This window comes from Larus michahellis, chromosome 8 (assembly GCF_964199755.1).
Source record: "Larus michahellis chromosome 8, bLarMic1.1, whole genome shotgun sequence".
NCBI lineage: Eukaryota > Metazoa > Chordata > Aves > Charadriiformes > Laridae > Larus > Larus michahellis.
The window spans coordinates 43,530,217-43,544,795 of NC_133903.1; the positions used below are offsets into that span (position 1 = coordinate 43,530,217).

Sequence of the window (14,579 nt, forward strand, 5' to 3'; positions counted from 1 at the left end):
TATACAGCAGCTACTGGAGTACTGCTGTATAATATGGGGGGATATGTGTACGCAGCATAAATAAATCATGACATTTATTTGTATAAACAGAAGAAAGGGTTAAACAATGTAATCAAGAGTTCAGCCTTACATTCTGATACATCGTCTTTCATGGTGCCAGTTCTATGCCAATATTATGTTAAGTGGAAAATGCAATGGGAAGTCTGCAAGAAATTACAATGCAGATATTGTCTGGCTAGAGGTTGGTTGGGTTTTATTTGGTCTTGTGGCTTTTTTCTTTTGTTTTTTAAATACAATTCTATTTGCAGTGCTGAAACAGAACTTCTACTTGGGCTGCACATTCAGTTCTACAGGGGACATAGTCATCCACTGGCAAATCCCTCTCAGTAAAGGACTACCGTGCTACTCGCTTTCTTTTAAGGAAAAATGTTCTGATTTTGCTTGTGATGCTTTAATTTTCAGTTAAAGGATGAGTTTCAGTGAAAACAGGCAATTTAACAACAAAAGCTGGATTGGGAATGATGTAATTTAATAACAGGGACGTTTCTAAAACCCTTCTGCTGGTAGCACCGAGAAAAACATTGACACCAGCACACTGCTGGCAGTTTGAATCCAGCATACGCCCATTCAGCCGCACTTCACCTTCTCTTGATTCTGTGTTTTTGAAGGAGGCAAACCAAGAAACTGATGCTGTGTCTCAGTTGCATTCTGCCTAATCCTTGAGTAGCAAGCTTGACACAGGGTGTCTGCCAGGATGTTGAGGTTGCTATCTTGGTAATTAGATCTGTGTGGGGTGAGGAAAGGACTTCATTCTTGATTTCTGCTCTTGGCAGGCTTTGCCCCTTTGCTTCTATAAAAGCAAAGGTGGATGTTAATGGGAGCCACTCCTTGGACTTCAGTGTGTTTGAGGTCAAGCTCTGTTATGGAAACAGACTTTTCACACACTTAAACCAACCACGTGCATGTTGTTGTTCTGTTCACTCAGAAGTAAATGCAGAAACAATCCTGCTGTTTCAGGGCCTGCCACAAGAAGGAGTGATGGAGCAGGTCATCACTGAGGGAAAGCCTTCTTCAGAATTAGTTCGGGATGAACCTGAGCTTGCCTTCTAGTTCATACGTACCCATGTGCCCGCTCCATGGAAGAATTCAGCAACTGGATCTAAATTTCTGTCTCCTGAATGTATAATATGAAGCACCCCAAACAAATGATAGTTGATGGTCCAACTATTGACTCCAGTTAAAAGTACCTTTAACATACAACTAGCTCTGTGCCTGGATCCAGCGCCATGGAGCTCACATGCCCCAGTGTCACCAGCATTAACTACTTGACACTGCCCACCGAGCTCTGCGGAGGGCTCCCAGAGCAGCACCGTGATGGTCCTGCGTGAGCATCTGGGCGCTCCCAGGCGTGGTGGGAACGCAGTGTTGTTATGTGGTGTTCAAGACCCCAGGACTTAGTCCTGTGTGACTGAAGGGTATGTCCATCTCCTGACAGAGAATAGCCTTATTTCTTATTGCAGCCTTTGCCGCATGCTTGTAGCGAGTTCGATAAAGCTCATCAGCTCATGCTCAGTGTTCCTCTGCCTCGTTCAAGCTGTGTTGTCTCTCACTTACCCCTTTTTCACATCTCGCTTGCCCAGACCATGATGGTGCCACAGTGGTTTTCATATATAAGCTGTAAAGTGGTGATGCATTTCCCGGCTATGTTTTCTGAATAAATATCTTTCTTTTCTTGTTTTGAAATTTGGGAAAGTGCTGCCTGGGAGTTTTTCTTCCCCTTTTAATCAGACTGTTTGCGAAGTTGATTTACTTCTGTCTTATCTCTTGCTTGGGACCAAAACGTTTAGGTTTGAGTGGTGATGTCTCTGCTTATTCACATCCTGTCAGATGGGAGCCTTGGGTTGTTTGAGCTCACAGTATGGTATGGCTAACCAGGAGCAGCGTGTGACTGGAACTAAAAATGGAATTATTGTTTTATCGCCTCCTATTCAGTGTCTATAATCCAGTTTTCCAGCAAATTCATCCAGTCCACCTCCAAAGCTAGCCTGAGAACTCCATCAGACCACCTTCATCCTGGATTCTTTTTTCCATTTTACTGTCTCTGACATTACTCTGCTACAGTCTCTCTCCTTCTTTAGCTTTGCATTTTAACAGCTCATCAGGCCGGGTGCTCAGCTGGTGAATTAATGCCATGTTCCTGGGAGGAAGGCAGAAGGGGAGCCTGAAGTGCTCCAGGTGCAGGGAGGTCACGGTCTGCTTCGCTGAAGAATGAGTGGCAGCTCCCGGTCCCTCGTGCCTGAGCTGCAGTGTGGGTTGTGCTCTTCACCTGCACCCCTGACAGCCGCCCCGAGACCCCGCTCACCACATCCGCAGGGGATGCCTGACCAGCTCTTGAGTTTTGCCTGTAATAGAAAGGGTGAAGCTTCATAGCACCCACAGGTCTTTCCCCTCGTGATCCGGTCAGGAAAGGGGTGTCAGCCAGACAATGAATAACTAATTCGGGGTTTGGACACCCAAACCGAAGCTCCCCACTTGCAGCTGCACAGCTCTGAAGGTTTCTTGCTGAGTCTCTGCTCAGTGCAGCTCTAAGACCTGCTCTGGGGCGAGCGGTGGGGCCCGTTGCCGCTGTCTGCAGCGCACATAGACCCCTGCTCTCAGAGGAGCAGGGGAGGCAGTGCTGGGGAAGAGGTTGTGCAGGGCTGCTCAACAGCTATTTCTTCCCTCTTTCCCTCCGTTGCACTGATTTGAGCATGCTGTTTCTCTTTATTCTCAAATTCCTGCAGATGCTTGTCTGGGTAAATGGTTTGTTTCCAGTCAAGGACTGGCACTTTTAAAGATTCCACCCCCCCACCCCCGCCTGATTCTTCACATATGAGTGATCACAAATTATAGACTTTCTTTTTTTGATACTTCACAAGTATTGAAAAGGCAGGTTGTTCTGTGTGGCTAAACAAATGACAATTTCATCACCAGCACTTACCCAATAATAAATGCTTTTCATGTTTAATTTGTAATATCTGAAAATACCAGCAAGAGATGAGGGAAGTGGTTTAGATAATACATTAACTTCTCCAAACCTTGTCCGTTCTCTGAAACTCAAGCTGAGTGTGTTTTTAACATGTAGGAACATGCCTTTCCTTCTTTCAGACTGTTCTGCCCTGTTCCGTAAAATAGGACTAAGGGAACTTTTTGTTGTGAGGCCCTTTAGTTAAGCCAGACATGAAAGAACTGCTGATCTGAAATCGTCTCTGCGTACACACATAGCCTGTGAAGAATGTGAGAGAAAATATTTGTTTGCTGAACTAAGAACTTTTAGGAGTCCAGCTAACTGCAGAGCCATCAAGTTCAAACCAGTTAAAAACACCCGGCAAGTTATAAAAACATCCCGAGAAGGCATTGTGAAGAGCTCTTGCAAGGAGGCAGAGAGTTATGAAATTTTAGCAAGACAGAGCTTGCAGTGGCTAGATTTCTTATGCAGCAACTGCGTGGTCCCCTGCCCCAGTGTAGGACAAAGATGAATCCGGCCCATTATGAAAGCAATTCATATTTAAATGAGATTTCCAGCCCAGTTCTGCAGTCTCAAGTGGTTTTTCTAAGCATCTGCTCTTTCATGCTGATTTAGACCAAACTTGAATGCTGAATCTTTGGAGAATCATAAACAAATTGTGTTAAATTACCATTAATGGAAACACATCACAAGGAAGGAAAGGCAAGGTTGTTAATGGTATCGCTGTTCTTAACTCGGGCTGCGATGGCTGTCGACGCACAGTCCTGCAGCACAGAAGTAATGTATGTAAGATCACCCACTGTTCTGAGACCTCCAGACAAGCTAAGCACAGCGGGGTGAGTAGCACTGGAATTTGTTTTACAGGAAGCCTTTCATTTCCTTGCTTTTGAGGGGTTAAGTGAGGCTCTTCAAGTACTGTTCTCCCATGAGGGTTACACTAGGGAAGGGTAGTTTTAGTTTCCCCCAGGGGCTCCATAGCAGCTCTGGCAGCAGAGGCTGCTGTCGAAAGAGAACAGCCGGATGCAATGAATCAATGTATTCCCCAGCCGCCCCGGCTGCGTTTCCTTCCTACCCACTGCTGTCCACTTCTCAGACTACTGGGTCCGATACCGGCCCCCAGCCCTGTGCTGCCACTGCTGTTCTTGATAGACGGGTGTGCCCCAGAGGGCTCCAACCTTGGTTTCAAAAGGCCTGGATTGGGGCAAAATTAATTTGTTGATGATTTAATTGCTTCTTTTTATGTCAGCTGGGGAATGCACCGAATAGAACGTGAATGTATTGTAGTATACAGTAACGGCCTCAGTATGAGCTGCTTGTGGACCTTAGTAACATCAAGCGTTCATTAAACTTCAGAAAATTACACCATTGTGCCTATGCTTGTTCAGGTGTGGCTTTGTGAAAACTCAGGTTATCAAACTCCAGCTCTGCTCAGGAGTTCTTAATTCATTAAAATCCTTCTTTGGAATGTCAAAGTATCAAAAGAGTTCACTTGCAACAGCCACATTTCTGCTGCCCTGGGAAGCCCGTTGCGCCTCTGGCTAGCTTAGCTCCTTATCCAGGTCAGACCCCAAAAGCACCCTGGCCACGGCAGAGATTACGTGGTGTGGGGAGCCAGGACTGTGGTCCTTGCCAAAGAAGGTGAGGAACAAGAGCCTCAAGTGCTTTGCCTGTGGCAAGGCCCCAGTAGAAAGCTTTGGGAGATGTAGGTCCAACTGGAGGATCTTGATCCAAGACTTTGTGAATTCCAGCTCTTCTGGAGAAGAGCCAGGAGCATGGAAGTCAAGGGCTGAGGTCACAGGCTGTGCAGCTCCAGGGCAGGCTTTCCATGTGGTGGGCTCCCAGGTAGCAAGCTCCTTCAGCCATGGGCCATCCCACCACAGGAGTCCTCCACCTGGCTATCCCCGGTGACCAAACTCGAAGTTCAGTGTTGCTAGTTTTCCAATCAGGTCACTTACCAACTAATAAAGGCCATCAGCCTGACTGATATCGGCCGGGGAGCCTAGAATATGTTCTGTAATACAAAGTTTCACTTCCACAGAAATCTCATTTTGCACGGATTGGTGGGGACTGAATAGGCACAAATCACTGTGTTTATTTTGGGTGATTTCAACCTTGTTTGTTTGTTACTTGAAGTGAATGAAGAAACAGTTTACTTCAAAATTTACAAAAAGAAAAAAAAAACCAACAACAAAAAACCAACACCAAACTTCTGTGTGATTGTGGATCAATATGACAAGTTTCACCCCAAAGCTAACTTTTCATATTATATGTCATCTTATCATCAAAGTCTATCACGGAGACTTGCTCAGTGCGATGGAAACCCTTCAAAGCTGTTTTGATAAATCTGCTGCTGTAAGACTTTCCCTCATGATCTTTTTCATGTAAAATATGTAAACAGTATTACAAAAATCTTATATCTAAAATTGATAATTCAAAGCATTTTCTCATGCTTGTCACAATAATAACAAATTATTTCATTTTGTAGCTGTAGTTGCCCTGGCATTTTCCTGTTGTAGATTGTAATTTTATAACCACCCAATATTAAAATATATATGACAGGGTACAGCCTGCACTTTAGAAAGTATATAGAATATGATAGAATATGACAGTTTTTCCTAAAATCTTATCACATGCCTTTAGCTTCCAACTGCATCATGGCCCTGAAATCCACAAATCATTCTTCCTTTTTGTATTTCTTATATTTTAAAATTTATAAAAGAAACGAATGCTCTTTATACAAAAAATGTATTATATCAACGCTAAACAGAATTCATGCACCTTTTACTTAACAATGAACGATGTTACCTGATGTAAAAGAGTGATCGTTCAAACCCTGGATCCAATTTGTAGCCGTCTGTGACAGGGCAGGACTCCCATCAATGCCAAAACTTCTGAGTGAGGCTACTCAATCCTAAACCAATGGTCTTCTCATATTAATGAACACGTGAAGTTTTAATACAGAATTACCATCCTCAGTTCAAATTGAGTTTGAAAGGGGTATATCAGCTTTTCAGATTTATTTTTTTTTCTTTTGAAGATCCTTATGCATTTTCAAGAGACTAGTAGAGAAATCATTATATGCAGCTAGTAGCTCATTCCCTCTGACCATAATTACATTTATGTACAGTAAAATACATAGTAGCTGCACTTTTAAAGTTAAAATGGAGAATTGGTTTTATTTTACACCTGTATCATGTAAGCATCCTGCCAATATTCAGGTGAACCTACATACATACTCCTGTATCCACCCAACTTTACGTTATTTAACACAGATTTCCTAGGAAGCTATTTATAACCTTCCTCACGTTGTGATTTTTAATGATTAGATTTTCGAGCAATCCAAATAGCATAGACCTGCCATGTAAAAAAAAAAAAAAAAAAAATTAAAAAAAAATCTGAAAACAAAAAGAAAGCAAGCCCCAACCTGCTTCCTCACCTCCCTAAAAAGAAAAAAAGAACACTTCTCAAGAGAGTTCAGCTATTCAGCAAATGTCTTGTGTATCAAACCGACCTGAATGCATTATTACCACTTACCCACAATAATTAAGCTTGTCGCTTGGCCAATCTCGTTTCTGAAAGTCTCCCATTTTTTCATCAGTTACTGGAAAAAAACGGAAAAAAAAATCTTTAAAGGAATGTGCATCCCTGAAATACTGCCTGGAGTGTTCAATAGGTATCTGTGCCAGCAATGAACGCACATGACATAATTAAATTAGGTTGCAACAAAGCAGGTGGATTATATGCCTGCAGTCATTTAAAGTATCCTCTCTGTATAGACAGAACATTTCCTTAAAAAAAAAAAAAAAGAAAAGAAAACCCAATACATTTTTTTCATCTATAAATCCTGTTGTTTTTTTTCCTGACATCCTTTACATCACAAATCCGATAATATAAATCATGTAAAATTTGGAAAATTACTTTAAGCCCCTGGGCTTCACATTGAACTGCTGTCTGAAGAAAAAATTCAAATTGTTTATACAGAGAACTAGAAGATATTTTTGCCATCAGTTTTGATCTTGTAAAATATTTTGTGTGAAATTAGGCAGATTATTTAAACACATCTAGTCAAACTGTATATGAAACTCCCTGTTTCTTGAAAACTTCTTCCTTGCTTGCCTTTCTCATTAACCCAGTAGTTTTCCATAGCGAGCACCACCCTGGGCCTATTACGTCAGTGGCTTCTATGCCATTAATTTCAATGGAAGCAGGATGCGGTCCAGTAAATTATCCCCCAGCATGGTCTGCTCAGTATTACATTAGACCATGGGAATCGTGAAAAGAAAGCTCCTTATGAATTTAACTCTTTAAAATATCCATTCTCGTGTGTGCAATGTAAGTTACTGCTGTGCTTCAATGTTCTAAAGGTTTCTCAAACTATCAAAAAGGTTCTCTCCAATAGGCAAGCCTTCTAAGGCAATATAGTCACCATTAAACCCCTTATAGGCATCCTAACTATTGAGGAAAACCACCGATAATCTGTTAGAGTTAATTAGGCATAATTGTAAAGAACTTATTGATGACCACTGCATGAGTCATTTTAATATTGCTTATAAACTCTTTGGACCACCTGAAAAATGTAATAGTACTGGATTTTTCAGACTATAGTTGAGTTCCTAGAAAACAAATGCAAAAGAAAAGTTCTTGTGTGTAGCCTGTAGCTTTTCTCTTACCAGCACTGCTATTCCTCTACTCTGAACGGAGTCCTGCACTGATCAGTGTCCTTAGTCAACACACACTGTTTTCTAGGATCTATAATACTTTCCCAAGACCAGGTTAACTTGGCAGACGAAATAGGGTAGTCCAGTTACTTTGGTCATGAAATGCCAAGATCTGTGAGCAAACATGAATTGTAAAAGAGTCAGAGACACACAGAAATGATATTCAAAAAAGTGGACCTTGCTACTGAGATTTGTAAAGCGTTCTCAGGCCTGGTCTCTGCAACGCCATGTGCCAAACTGGATTTTTCATATTCTCACGATTAGCTTTTTAACTTGGATTAATATCTCATTTATTCCTGCCCATCATAATTTCACCTAAGCTAATTTGGTTTTACTTTGGCATTCTTTAAGTGAGATCCAAATCATACACCTCTGCTGTATTCTCATGAATACCAAAGCTGTAGAATAAATATTGTTGACGTATGTTGGCAAAGTGCTTTTATACTTGGATTCCTCATTAAATTACATTCCATTTTAGTTATAATGAGCATAATCCATTTGATGCTGTTGACCAAAATTCCCCTGAGGAAAGCTGCAGTTCTGAATTGATATTTGCATCTCTGTGTCAACTGAGTAACACTCAAAATCGTGTCAGACTTCGAATCTGAAAAATGTCCTTTTCCAACGTTATTCTAGGGGTTGTCACTAAGTTATATTGCAGAAATGTATTCCTGCAATGCTTTACAGCTCTTGGTGTACTTTAATCTTGCCAATTCCCTAGCTTACGTGACACTGTACTTATCTGTACCCTATCTCTGTAAACACCTTATGAGAACACTGACCATCAGGAAGCAGAAGCACCTTTCTGAAACTCATCCCTGGGCGTCTTTTCTGAAATCATATTTCTTCTCCCTGTCACGCTCCTTAATCGTTCCTCTTCTGCAATAAATTGTTATTTCTCTCCCTGTTAGAATTCTTTCCTGTCATTCATCATGTTATGAGTACCTTTTGCTTGAGAACAGGGACAAAAATCCCAGTAGACTTCAGGAAGCCTTTAACTCTTTTCCTTTCTCACCATGTAGAAAATAGAGAACTCCAGCCACAGTGTCGTCTTCTTTGGAGAGTTTGGTCGATTTGTTTGTTTCAGAGTTTTGGGGTGCTTTGGGAGAAACGGGCTATTTGGAATGATGGAATTGCCAGTATTGTGAGTTAAATAGTTTCATAAGTGGAGTGTTTGGATAAGGAAGCTTTTGAACTTTTTCTCAAGTTTGGTCTGAAAATTATTTAGTAGACAACAGGGACCTTGGAAGATTCTGGAGAGGAAACAGTTTTATTGAGTCATTGAAGAAGATCAGCTATACAGTTCAAAGCATGATTTTATGATTTTATTTGACCTTTGATGGAGCTAGCTGGATCACCGTGCTCACAATGATAGTACATGCAGAGGCTCTGCAGAGAGGAAGTATTTTTAAAACCTGTGTATATAGTTCTTTTTTCAGGTATCACTGGGGGCATGGGATTAGCCCTGTAAAATAGATCATGTAATTTTGCAAGTACAGAACTGATGACTTGCACAGGTGTTGCTAAGAGGTAAAGATCAAGCCATGAATCTTGCTCATCTCTTTGTTGAGATCTTTGGGATAATGAAGAAAAAAACAATACAGTTGACAACTCAGGTCAATTGGTAGGACAAGCTTTGTAAGTCTGTTGTCTGGGACTGCTGAGAAATACCACACAAGGTCTTCAAAAACCGGCCAGAAAAAAAAAATCTGTCAGTTTAGCTATATCGATCCTTCTTTGGTGTTAGGGAATGAAATGGGTGATTTCTTTATATCCTTTGGAGCTTTGTTTCCTATGATTCTAAATTCCCAGATGCATCCTCAGGGTGACTCTCTACCTGTAGATTTTTGGATAGCAAAAAACGTTATCAAATACAACCGTGGCAGAACATGTACTTGTCTCAGTCCTTTATTCCAAGTGAATATCCAATTAAACTTTTCACTTCAGCATCCTACTGTTTTTCTCATTTGTTGACTCACGCAGGATGAGGGCAGAAGAGTGCTGCTGAACACCTGATTACATCCTTGGCAATGGGAAAACTGTATAGACAAACACCAAGAGTGCCAGCTCAGCATTCAGAACTCACATAAATAAAATACTGGAGGCCAAATTAAGCTTTTACTTTACTGTTTTCTTCAGTTGGCAAATGCAAATATATTTCTCCATAATTTATGTCTTGACAGATGATAATGAATGTGAAAATGCTACTCAGCCTTGCGGAGAGCATGCCAATTGCACAAACACGGTGGGAAGTTATTTCTGCATGTGTGCGCCCGGTTTCAAATCCAGCAATGGTCAACAAACTTTTGTACCTAATGATGGAACCTCCTGCGTGGGTAAGTTATTAATGTCTGCCAGCTAGCTTTACGTTGTCACTCTTCTCTTATTGCTTCTGTTAATTACAGAAATCTAGCAAAATGCTTTCAGATTTGTGAAGTTTGGTGCCTGGGTATAAAATTCCCACAATTTGGACTAGTACCGACTTAATATTCCAGTTCAAGACCACGCTTCTCACTGATAACTCAGCAGTTATCAGTGCTTTTGGTGCCATGGCTTTCAGTAGCACTTCAGTCTTGACTCTGCTCACAATATTTTTAATCCACGTGTCACAGTTTTAGATGACGAGTATGTAGTTAAGGTAACACAGAAATCCCCAATCCACCCAGTTATGCCCCTGTTTCACTGATCTGTGAGCAAGGTGGTCATATTCTTAAAACAAAGCAGAGTGACAAAGTATTCTGCATTCAGGTCGCTCGGGCCCAACAAAATTCCCTATACATTTGACCTACTGTGCTCCAAATATCTTTTGTCTGGGGGCTTTGGTTGGGATATTTTTGGTAATTTTTCAAGTCTGATCAAAGGCAGTGAGCGAGACCAGTAGTTATCCTATCTCCTGTGCCATCCATCAGCCTCTGTTTCTGCAGCAGTTGGATGGAACGTGTTCAAGATTACAGGGGAGGAAAAGTTCTCTGGAAAAATGTTATTTCTGAACAACTATGTGATCCTTTAGGATTTCCTTTGAATGGAAGAACTGTAACTATTTCTCTTTTTTCAAACTCTTGGTAATTTTCTCTGTATGTTGCAACAGTCCTCAGGGAATGGGAAAATGAGAAATAAATCTATTGCCCTTTACACCTTTATGCTGACTGTGTCTCATTCTAGATATGTCTCCTGTGAGCTTGTGAGTGCTGACAACCTCTCTTCTTACTGCTCTTAATATCAGCAGAGTGGCTGCATATTAAGCCAGAAAGTGATCTAATCAACATTTCTTGCTCATTGCTCACATCCATCTAAAAGAGCTCTGCTTTATCCAGACACTATGAATCGTTCTTAAATTAGCTGGGACTGAGACTGTTAGCACATTGAGCTGTAAATATTCTCACAGTTTCTGGTCCAGGCTTTGATTTTTACGTTTTGACATTTCCTCAGCTTCAGAAGTTTTGTCTTGTCTTCAAAGTTGTTTCTCAGATTGTTCTTGTGTCACTTTACCATTAGCTTGTTAATTTCTTTTTTTTTTTTTTTTGCCCTCTTTTCTTCACTGGGCAGACTGATCTTTTTTTATCCTCTACTGAGGATTAGTTTACCACTTCTCTTCTGCTTTCTGCAAATCCATATGGGAGGAGTTGAGAGCTTCCAAAACTCACACTGAAATAAAGAATTACCTGTGGGCACCTTTTCTCATTAAACAAGTATACCAATTACTTTACCAAGCAGTGAGTCCTAAAGACAACCTTTTGATCCACGATTAATTTTATACTTCATCTGTTCGGGAAGCCATAATAGGATATTTTGTACCCAATGGATCTGCTGCTACAGGTAGTAGATATGACTTACACACAAGCAGCAGGCGGTAGTGTGTTCAGGGTGTACTATACACAGCTGAAGGAAACACCAAAGTTGTCACTGTAAATACAGCGCAAGTTATCCTGTACAAATCAGAGGACAGAGCTACCAACTATGTATCCTACCCAAGTTTATAGGGCCCCAAAATATTTTCAGATTTCGCAAAGTCTTAAGTTTTCTTTATAATATATGTGCATAATGTATGTGGCAGTAACTTTAAAAATACAGTGGCTGAATTTTGAAGAATATGCCATTATGCAACCTATTTGTTTATGTCATCAAACCTGTCTGGAGTTCCCAGTGGTGCCAGTGCGGTACATCCCCGCATGTGTGAGTCCATGCATTTCAAAGCCCACGAGCATACGTATGTGTGTTCCTTCCCTCTTTGGACGCTATACTAAACTTCTGAATACAAGGTGATGATAACTCTCAAGGTGGTGGATCAAAAGAAAACTTGGGACATGGGCTTTGGGAAACGTCAGTTCACCCTTAATCCAAACAGAAAGCTGAGTTTTGAGTTGAGGGTCAGCTATACTTCATCCAGGCAGAACTGGTGAAGAAATGGCAATAAAACATGCAGATAGAGGAGGAAGTGGAGCGGAGGGAGGGAGAAAAAGCAAAGAAGGAAGGAAATGGAGAAGAAAAAAAAGAGGAATGCAGAGATGTGATATTTCTGAAGACGATATTTTTCTGCTGTCCTGAATGTGAGCTATTAAAATCTATTTACTGTGTAAAAGCAATGCTTTTTCCTTGGACTTCACATTTTACTAAATGTTCAGCTGCAGATAAAAAGGTGAAATATAGTCCTAGTTTTTTCACTCCAGTCAACACGGTAAAAACGTGAAAATGGCCATCTGTAAAATGAAAGTGACATCCGTGCCACTCTGCCTTTTCTGGGAACATGCTATTAGTTTTCTTCAGGTATTTCTGAGAGCGCTGGGAAGGCACCCATTCTCCACCACATACTTCTCTGCTACAGGGGAGTTGTACGGTGGATGGGATATGGCATTGTGCCGCATTGCTAACTTTTCTTTTACCTGTGCCATTCGTAGGCTTTTTCATTTCTACTTTGTGTGTGCTGCTGCCTTCCACAGTATGGAGACGCAGGGAGGGAACATCTAGTCCTTTGCAATTGGACTTTTCAATCACTTGCAAGCTACTAATAAGCAGAAAGTATAATGTAGACATCAAGCTGTCTTGACTGACTGGTGAAGAATCAAAGCGATGTAGGTACAATCCAGTAATTGGCAAGACTGAACATAATAACTGTTCTCAGTACTTTTAATTTAATTGGAATTTCCTTGCCTGCTGCAGTAAATGAGGAGTGACAAAGCACAGAAATAAAATAAAAGGTTATAAATCTATTTTCACACTAGCCTAAGTGGTGTTGGTGATATTATTTTTCTGATCGGAGCTATTATAAAAGCTTCAAAGTTCAAGTCCAGGATTTGTTTTGAATATTTACTAAAAGGCCAGGGCTTTTTGCAGAGCTGTGGCAAATGCTCTTCTGTTTAAAAAGCCGTTGTTCTTCAACCTTTGCTCAGGAATGTCATCTGTGAAGACTGCTCACGCAAGCCTTGGCAGCCTGGTCCCGCTCCCATGGTAGATCAAGGAGGACGGTTTGAGATCCTCGCCCCAAAGCTCCAGTAAAATTGGATTGCTGAAAGCACTGACAAGCTGTTGTCCGTGTGTGGTCCAACAATTCCATATTCGGTTAAAAAGGCATAACTACAAAATATAAAGAAACAAAAACCTACAGCTACTGCACACAGTATTTCAAAACGGGAACTTAAAAGCAGCGTTCTTGCAACTGTCACAAATTGTTGGCTGCCCCTGACAATCTCATTGATTTAAAAGGGATACGAAGCTGATTAGTACCTTGCAAGATCAGGCATATTGCCTTTTAATTTTGTCATCCAGGAGATTTTTTTTTTTTTCTCCAGGAAACAGTAAATTAGATAGGCGTGATATGGACTCGTTCCATATGGACAACTCAACTGCAGAAAGTCTATTTGCATATACTCGACAGGGTGTCTCTATCAGACTTTAAATAGCCATCCTGTTGCCAGAGATGTGCCTTGGTGCTTGAGTTTCTGCTGCTCTTTTGGATAATCCTGAATTCTCATTAAAATCTCCATTACACTTAATATCTGACATAATTACAAAAAGAAGGGTAATTTGTATGAATGCCCAATAATGACAAATAAATGATTTATCAAGCTAGGTTCATGAAAAGCAAATTATCATAGTAATTTTGAAATAGTTGCATCAGTAAATCACACGGAAACCTGATACTTAGCAATGGTAGTCTGGAAAGTATTCAAATATTTATTTATTTATAAGTCATTGTAAGTTTTAGCAAAGCTTGTTGTCAATTGCTGGTACTTTAGCACTGCATTACATGCTGAATAACTTGTTAAGATGTACATGCCTTTCTCTGTGTAGCTGACAAGGCCAAATAAATCTTTGGTATAAGGCTGATGTGTGTTCTTGTTATACAAACGGGTATTGTCATGGTCTTCACCCTTGCCACCTCAGTTCATTCAAAGTTTGTCTGTCTTACACGGAGTCGTACAGCAGGGCACTGACAGGCACCCACTTGTTTCAAAAAGAGCTTTATAATTTACTGGTGTGAGAGGTTATTTAAATGCCAAGAGTAAGAACTTTAGCCTTATGTCTTTAAATGACAGTATTTAATGATGAAGTAGCTTGAGTGTAGCATTATATCATGCCTTTTCCCCCCACTTTTCTTCACTTTTGCCAGATTCATTGACGTATAGCATGGTTACCTCCATGACTATGAATACCGAGGTCACAGAAACCGTACAAATACAGCTAATGCAAAGCTTGTCTCATTAAAGAGATATGTTCCCAGTTTGGGGCATTAAATATGGAAACAAACTATTGCCCTAATGCAGATAATTATAATTTAACCTCATACTTTGACCTTCAGTGCTTGCACCAACCCACTGAAAGACACAGCCTCCTTGGCAGCTCTCTCTGAAGAACAG

At 40.8% G+C, this 14,579-nt stretch overlaps 1 protein-coding gene across 4 annotated transcripts in view; it reads left to right on the plus strand.

Moving 5' to 3' along the window:
* ADGRL4 (adhesion G protein-coupled receptor L4) overlaps window positions 1–14,579 on the plus strand; it is a 135,358-nt gene that overhangs the window by 88,549 nt on the left and 32,230 nt on the right. For all 4 annotated transcript variants that reach the window (XR_012588616.1, XM_074596943.1, XM_074596941.1 and 1 more), the window contains one exon: window positions 9,909–10,061. Coding sequence is in view for 3 of the 4 variants with exons in the window: in XM_074596943.1 (XP_074453044.1) it covers window positions 9,909–10,061 (153 nt within the window). In the remaining variant the exon portion in view is untranslated. The remainder of the gene's footprint in view (window positions 1–9,908; window positions 10,062–14,579) is intronic.